Source organism: Bombina bombina, chromosome 4, assembly GCF_027579735.1.
Source record: "Bombina bombina isolate aBomBom1 chromosome 4, aBomBom1.pri, whole genome shotgun sequence".
Classification (NCBI taxonomy): domain Eukaryota; kingdom Metazoa; phylum Chordata; class Amphibia; order Anura; family Bombinatoridae; genus Bombina; species Bombina bombina.
In genome coordinates this window covers 455,130,663-455,139,354 of record NC_069502.1, presented here as the reverse complement: position 1 = coordinate 455,139,354, position 8,692 = coordinate 455,130,663, and the positions used below count along the sequence as shown (strand labels likewise).

At 39.1% G+C, this 8,692-nt stretch overlaps 1 protein-coding gene across 1 annotated transcript in view; it reads left to right on the top strand.

Annotated features, from left to right (window-relative positions):
* Positions 1-5,314: 5,314 nt before the first annotated feature.
* Positions 5,315-8,692, top strand: part of PSMD1 (proteasome 26S subunit, non-ATPase 1) — a 318,662-nt gene continuing 315,284 nt past the window's right edge. The window contains exons 1-2 of the mRNA XM_053710308.1: positions 5,315-5,434; positions 7,167-7,210. Coding sequence (XP_053566283.1) covers positions 5,419-5,434; positions 7,167-7,210 — 60 coding nt within the window. The 5' untranslated portion in view covers positions 5,315-5,418. The remainder of the gene's footprint in view (positions 5,435-7,166; positions 7,211-8,692) is intronic.

Genomic DNA, 8,692 nt, shown 5'->3' with positions numbered 1-8,692 from the left:
AATAAACACTGTAACCAACCGTTAGAACTGCGAGTATTAACTTTGTATCAAAACATGAGCAATTCCCTTAGTGCTGAAATATTGTATCATATGTATTATAGTGTAATTCTGATACACAGTAAATAGCAAGTAATCTGTATCAACTGAACGGTTCATGAGAATTGCAACATTAAGATTATTCTTAGGAGACCTCAGCCACCCTTGTTGTGTGCCAAGGAATGTGGCTGAGATACAAGTGTTTAATAGCGATTCCAAATTGGGCAAAAAAATTTGGTTCTTATAGTTAGGTATATAATAGTAGGACCGGACCACATGAATATCACAGTAAGTTTGTCCACAAACACCGGTCTAGTGTTGTAGGGTAACTGGATGCCAAAACAATTATAAAACACAAACCTCCCCCAGCCGAGTGTGCATCTCAGTCACTCGGGCTTGAGGAAGCGACCTGTGAAACTTTTTAACTTGCATTTTACTTGTCTATCACTAAAAACATTTAATTTATATTGAGACGCTGAATACACTAATCTCAGTCACATTCCTAGCTTCAAGCCCGGGTGGCAGAGATGCACAGTTGGCTATGGGAGGTTCGTGATTTATAATTGTTGCATTCATATTACAAGTTCCAAAAAAAACGTATTTTGCGCAAGTGGCAACCTAAATAGTGCAAAAAATCTAACTTAGGTTTTTGGGTGTGCGTGCATGTATACCCTCATAGAAATTAATTTAAAAAAAAAAGACGAAAAAAAACCTAACACCTGAGATCGCGCAAACACCATCACATTTTCGCATTCCCCATAAAAGTCAATGGAGAAAAAATCTCGATAGAGATGAAAATAAGTCTCCTATTCAATCTTAAAGGGACATGAAACCCTCAAAAAATCCTTCATTATTCTGATAAAAAAACAGAATTTATGCTTACCTGATAAATTACTTTCTCCAACGGTGTGTCCGGTCCACGGCGTCATCCTTACTTGTGGGATATCTCTTCCCCAACAGGAAATGGCAAAGAGTCCCAGCAAAGCTGACCATATAGTCCCTCCTAGGCTCCGCCCACCCCAGTCATTCTCTTTGCCGTTGCACAGAGATGAAAATAAGTCTCCTATTCAATCTTAAAGGGACATGAAACCCTCAAAAAATCCTTCATTATTCTGATAAAAAATACAATTTTTAAAAAAAGTTTATTTACTTCTATTATCAAATTTGCTTAGTTCTCATGTTATTCTTTGTTGAAGAGATACCTAGGTAGGTAGCGTGCACATGCCGGAGACACTAGTACTCGCTAATGTATAACATTGTTGCAGAACTTCTGCTATATTGTGCTGCAGACACGTGTACACTCATGAGCATACCTTCCTGCTTTTCAACAAAGAATAACAAGAAAACAAAGAAAATTTGATAATAGTAGTAAATTGGAAAGTTGTTTAAAATTAGATGCACTATCTAATTCATGAAAGAACATTTTGAGGTTTTATGTCCCTTTAAAGCAGCGATGTCCATGTGCGCATGCATAGTTTAAGCTGTTGGTAGCTAATTTCAAGTATATTTTCTAATTCTGTTACCCAGTCAAGGCTGTTGACTGGGTCTATTGAGATTAAAACTTTTGTTTGCACTGTACATTGTGCTGTAAAATATTCTCATTAAACGTACAAAAGAAAAAAGTGTTGGTGTGAATATTGGTAAGCACTCATGTGGCATCTACGCACATGGATTCTTGCAATATAGTTTTGTTTGTAAAACACTTCTGACAAAAGTTCTCACAATTTCTCATTCACTTGACTATCTAACCATATGCATCCGATATTTCTGTATGCTCAGAAGTACACTACAGAATGTCTGCGTGGGAAAAATGTGCTCGTACGCTGTTTGCCTGTGTATGTTACTAGTGCAACTGGGTGCACAGGAAACATTTAAAGGGACAGTCAACACCAGAATTGTTGTTGTTTAAAAAGAAAGATAATCCCTTTATTACCCACCCCCCAGTTTTGCATAACCAACACAGTTATATAAATACACGTTTTACCTCTGTGATTATCTTGTATCTAAGCCTCTGCAGACTGCCCCCTTATTTCAGTTCTTTTGACACACTTGCTTTTTAGACAATCAGTGCTCACTCCAGGGTAACTTCACGTGCATGAGCTCAATGTTATCTATATGAAACACATGAACTAATGCCCTCTAGTGGTCAAAATGCATTAAGATTAGAGGCAGTCTTCAAGGTCTAAGAAATTAGTATATGAACCTTCTAGAATTAGCTTTCAACTAAGAATACCAAAAGAACAAAGCAAAATTGGTGATAAAAGTAAATAGGAAAGTTGTTTAAAATTACATTCCCTATTTAAATCATGAAAGTTTTTTTGGACTTGACTGTCCCTTTAATATAGATATTCTTGCCTTTAAAATAATAAAATGGTGAAAAGCACAGCAGATTTTTGATGGTAACATCTGAGTTTAACATTCTAAATGATTTTCTCGGCCATATCGCATTATTTTACTTAAAAAATTGGTATGGGGGTTCAGATGAGGGCTACCAACAATACTACAGTGTTTGTGTCTCCAGGGACAAAAAGGGGAGCCATATTTTGGGGTGTAAAGTCCCTGTTCTCCCCATAGACTTTACCCAGCCAGCCAGCTCTGCTCACCTACATGGATACACTGTATCAAACCCTCAGCCTACAGGTTTTTATACATTTGTAACTGTTTACTGTATACAGACACTTACAGCAGCCCTGTCAGTACCTACTGTACAAACTGCTGAGGGCAGTATAGCATCTGGTCACAGTCTTAAAGGGACAGACAAAAAACACACAAACTTGAAAGGGTCAACTAGCACCACACGCACACCGTCTTAAAGGGACAGATTGCAGTAATGTTCAAGCTGCGCAACTTTAAAGGGAAGCTCTGCACTTGCTCATACAGTCTTAAAAGGGCAGGCACACACAACCTTTGTTGGGTAAATACCCACAGTTTTAAATGGAGCAAAAGTATGCATCCACATATGATGCATGCAGCCTTAAAGGGATGCTAGCATTAAAGGGACAGATCACAGTAATGTTCACGCAGCGCAACCTTAAAGGGCAGCTCGAAACCTGCTCACAGAGCCTTAAAGGGCAGCTTGGCACCTGCGCACAGAGTCTTAAAGGGACAGATCACAGTAATGTTCATGCAGCGCAACCTTAAAGGGCAGCTAGGCACCTGCTCACACAGTCTTGAAAGGGCAGGCACACACAACCTTTAGTGGGTAAACACGCACAGTTTTAAAGGGAGCGATAGTATGCATCCACACATGATGCACGCAGCCTTAAAGAAACGCCCTGTCTTAACAGGACAGTGACACAAGCATGCACACAAACACACAGAGCACTCACAGCCTTTAAAGGGACAACTTGCACCACAAGCACATAGCATTAATTGGACAGATCACAGTAATGTTCACACAATGTTCACACAGCGCAACCTTAAAGGGCAGCTCGACACCTGCGCACAGACCCTTAAAGGGACAGATCACAGTAATGTTCAAGCATCACAACCTTTTTTTTACCCACTAAAGGTTGTGTGCGCCTGTCCCTTTAAGACTGCGTGAGCAAGTGCCGAGCTGCCCTTTAAGGTTGCGCTGCTTGAACATTACTGCGATATGTCCCTTTAAGACGGTGGGCGTGTGGTGCTAGTTGACCCTTTCAAGGCTGTGTGTTTTTTTGTCTGTCCCTTTTAGACTGTGTGACCAGGTGCTATCCTGCCCTTTAAAATGAAGGTCAAGTTTGGCTGACTCGCTAACGCTCACTGTTTTTTTCCCTTATAAACAGCCTCCGGTACACTTCTTTCCTCCGCCCGCCATTTTCTCAAAGTGATTGACAGGCTAGTCCTATTCAATATTCAATACTTCTGGGAACATCACGTGATTGCTATGCGCATGCATTAAAGCTGCAATAGCCCTGTTTCTTCCTCATGCTCGTTCATGAGACGCGCATGCGTAGTCAGCATCCTCTTAAAAAACTTTGATACAAAACAACTACTATAATTTACACTGGCATTTATGTATAGTAGATGTCCCATCTATTGAAGATTTTTCTTTTATCTTTATCAAAACATTTTATGTATTGTAGAAGCAACATCACTCTAAGTCTGTATAAAAGATACGCATGCGCAGTTTTATTCCCGATCGTGAACGCGCTTGGGACCGCTTGCTACGTCACAACAGGAGAACAAGGAAGTAGTGCGGGGGAGGAGTCGTGATCTAAACTGTTGATTTTCAAACTTCTTTATTTCTGAAACTAAACTTATAAATAAATAAAAAAGGTAGCGACTACATGAATGCAATATTGCTTAATGCATTGTGGTAGTCAATTACTGTAAAATTGACCTTCACTTTAAAGGGATAGTCTAGTCAAAAATAAACGTCCATGATTCAGACAGAGCAGGCAATTTTAAGAAACTTTTTATTTTAAAAAGCTGGAAAGGAAGTCTAGGAGCCAGCCCATTTTTGGTTCAGCACCTGGATAGCGCTTGCTGATTGGATGGCTAAATATAGACACTAATAAGCAAGCGCTATCCAGATGCTGAACCAAAAATAGGATGGGTTCTAAGCTTACATTCCAGCTTTTTAAAATAAAGATATCAAGAGAACGAAGAAAAATTGATAATAGGAGTAAATTAGAAAAGTGCTTAAAATTGCATCCTCTATCTGAATCATAAAAGTTTCATTTTGACTATACTATCCCTTTAAGGCTGTGCTGTGTGCTCATTATTTTCTCAGCAGTTTGTACAGTAGGTACTGACAGGGCTGCTGTAAGTATCTGTGTACAATAAACAGTTACAAATGTATAAAAACCTGTAGGCTGAGGGTTTGATACAATGTATCCATGTAGGTAATCAGAGCTGGCTGGCTGGGGAAAGTCTATGGGGAGAACAGGGTCTTTACACCCCAAAATATGGCTCCCCGTTTTGTTCCTGGAGACACAAACACTGTAGTATTGTTGGTAGTCCTAATCTGAACCCCCATGCCAATTTGTGAAGTAAAATAATGCGATATGGCCGAGAAATTTTTTTTAGAACGCTAAACTTAGATTTTACCTCTGCGACCTTTCAAGCACTAGGTCACACACTGTAAAGTCGTAAATCAAACTCAATTTATTGAGCTATCCTTACAATCTATTTGGCTTTGTATTAATAAATGCTCCGCTGCAATGACTGAAACACAGATAAAAACCGAATCACGCAATTCATGTATAGGAAGATCAAGTTGCCAGCATCAAAAATGTCAGATTACAGTAATATTTCCCAACACCGGGTGACAACTTTCTGCAGCGCTTCCGGTTCTTTAGTGACGTGTGTTGTGCGCCGGACGCCGCAGACTGATACTGTTTCTTGCCGGGAGTAGAGATACCGGTGGTCGTGGAAGCACATATCTAAGACACCGAGAACATGATCACCTCAGCTGGTAAGAATACTCTTCACTATATTTTGCAGAGGGGATGTGGTGAAAGCAAAGTAACGGATTTGCTGAGTCACGGCCCTGGTTGCTGGGCCCAGAACAGTGAATGAGCATGAATGGAATAAAAGATTATTGGCCCAACAGGCTTAAAAGAGATCTTTGGTGGTGAGTGAGAATATATGACCGCAGGTTCTCTTTTAAAAGTTCACTGTTGGAAGCCTTTGGCTCAGGCTTGGTTTCGCTGAGTCACTGAGATGCTGAGTTGTTTACAGTCCATTGTGTTAAAGAACAAGGAAAGGAATACAGTATAGTGGCAAAATGAAGCAATAAGTTAAATGTGCTCCCTGTATAGTGTTTTCAGATTTTTCGACCAAATTATTCTCAATACTAAATCACTCATGAAGTAGTACTTTGCAGTATCTGCAAGTCACCCTGTGTTTTTATGTTGTATTTTTGTGTAATAGCAAATAGGCACACTCAGACAAACATACTGGCTGTCAAACACTTTTAAATGAAAACAATGTAGAGAGAGCACTGTAATGCTACCATCCCTAGCGAGGCTTGCCAAGCCTTAGTGCATATATCAGGATACAAATACTCCAGCTGCAAGAGTCAAAATAGATCATTATTTACTTTACATAGGAAAGGTTACAACATTTCAATCTCAACACTTGGCCTTAACCAAGCATGACTAAGGGCAAGTGTTGCGTCCCCCAAAATGTTGCTGTCTTTTCCGTTGGACCCTATGTAAAACAAATAACACTCTATTTTAACTGTTGCAGCTGGACTATTTGTATCTTGATATGTACACTAAAGAATGTTCTAAAACATGGGTTTAACAGTTAAATCCACAAGGAAACTTTACTCTTACAAATTCAGGAGTTCAATATTAAAGTAGACTGGAGCAGATTATGTGTGCTTACTGGTTAAAGGGAAATTTGAACCAAGTGTAATTAAAAAAAAAAAAAAAAAAAAATATATAGTTTTTACTGCAATTGTTTTTCTGTACTCAAACTCCATCGCTATTTGCCTTATTTGGAGAAGCCAATTTGGGCTTGAGCCTGCAGACGATAAGACTAGTTAGTGTATAATATTAGTATAAAGTACATTGTTTTGCAATTGAGAGCAGCTCAAGCTAATTAAGGAAAGATATGTAACACGGTTAGCCTTTAGCAGTCTGCAGATCTGTGGTGTGCGGGCTCTTTCAGGCACGGTTTAATGGGAACAAACTGCAACAGACATTTAACTAATTTGCACAGATATTTGTGTGTTGCCATTTTTCTAAATAAACCTGGCTTCATAAAGAGCCGAATGTCGCAGAACGTGGGCATTTGTGTAAAAAAAAATAATGATTTGCACATATCTACGTGATATGTCATAGTTTAACACAACCAATACTTTACACAAAATGTATATACATAGTACATACCCTTAATATGTTACAACTTAAGTAGATTTTTATCACCTATTATCCCACTAGCAGTTAGTGGGTCAGGGAAAGACTAATCTGAATGGTTTGTTAATTTGCCTTGCAAATGCAAGCCTTGCACATCATAAAAATATTAAAACATACTTTATGTAAACTGTTTTGTAGCTAAATGTCACACACACTATCAAGTTAAACATAAATTATAAGCATGTGTTCACAGCGTGCTCGATTTAGCTGGTGAAGTAGAGAATTATAACATTAATTTAATAATTCAGTGAGACATTTTTAATTTTCTTTATATTTCTTTAGCTGGGATCCTTTCACTTCTGGATGAAGAAGAACCTCAGCTTAAGGTATTGGGATGATGTTTCTTTTTCTTTTTTTTTTCCCAAAGGTTTTATTGGTAAATTATGTATATTACAATATTAAATTGAAAAATATTGAGACTACAAAAACATGTACATTCTGTTATATTATTCAATATGAATCATTGTCCAGCAATAACTTAAGAATCCAAGGTTCTCAGTGATATGCAGTTTCTCCTTTATGGCTCTGGTATAGTTTTATACATAGTCCTTGTATAAAGCACGCCATAAAAAGTCTTATAAAGAAGTCCTACTAGGGTACATTTTGGGATCTGGTGATGCATTGCTTATATTGGTAATGCCTGTCCCTAAGAATCCTTGTGTAACCAATAACAAGCATAAAATACTTAACAGTGTCAGTGCTGGTACAGTATTAGACCGGCTTGCAAGAAGAAAGATTTAAGTCTAAAGGGAGAGAAGAGAACATCCGTTTGATGAGCTTCCGCCAAGAAAAAGAGAAGTGAAGGGCTCAGCTGCAGGGGCGGGGGGGGGGGGGGTGAGATGGGAGAGGGAGAAGGATCACTATTGTGTTGAGGATGAGTGGTTAAGAGATTCCCAGTAAAACAAGACCACTTGGAATAAGGCCGTATTTCCCGTGCTAAAGTATGAGAACTCCTCGCAAGAGAGGAGCTCTAATGTGTTGAGCTTCCACACTTGTATTGAGGGGGATCTCCACTTTTTTGCTATTAATAATCTTGCGCTATTAAGGCCCATTTGTAGTAATTTCCACCTTATTTTGCATTGAGCCCCTGGGTTGTAATTGAAGAGGGCAGTTGTTGGTCTTAGTATGAAGGTATTTCCTAACAATTCATTATAGAAAGTCTCTACGTCTCTCCGTCTCTCCAAAAAGGGGACAAATATTTACATTGCCACCAAATGTGAGACATGGTGCCTGGCAATCCACAACCTCTCCAGCAAGAGGCATTGGCATTGGGATATATAAGTTTGATCCTTTCCGGGGTAAAATACCAGTGGAATAGAATTTTATGATTTAGCTCAAGTATTCTCTGGAGGAGGATTACTTGTGTGTGTGGTAGAATATATTTTGCCATTGTTTCTTGTTGAATGAAATCCCTAGCTCTGTGCACCAATGTGAGGCAAATGGTGGTAATGGGGGTGTGGAAGAGTTGTCTAAGAGTTTCTTAACTATCGACAAAGATCCCTGAGGCAGCATATCCGCCAAACATAAGCATTCAAAACTTGTGGCTTCTCTAAGAAGGTCCTGTTTTTTTTTGTGGGGGGGGCATCCCTAACAAATGTGCTAATTGAGCATATTTAAGCCATGGTGTAAAGGCACCTCCGGCAATTTTTGCCAGGTGGGTACTGTCCTTTAGTTTGCCTTTCTCTATTAGGCGGGCAAGTGGGATTGTGTTTCCTAATCCCTGTTCCGTAAATTCTTTTGGGATAAGACCGCCTGTCAGTTCTGCATTTGTAGGGATAGGTGTCATTGGGGAGAAAATAGATGTTATC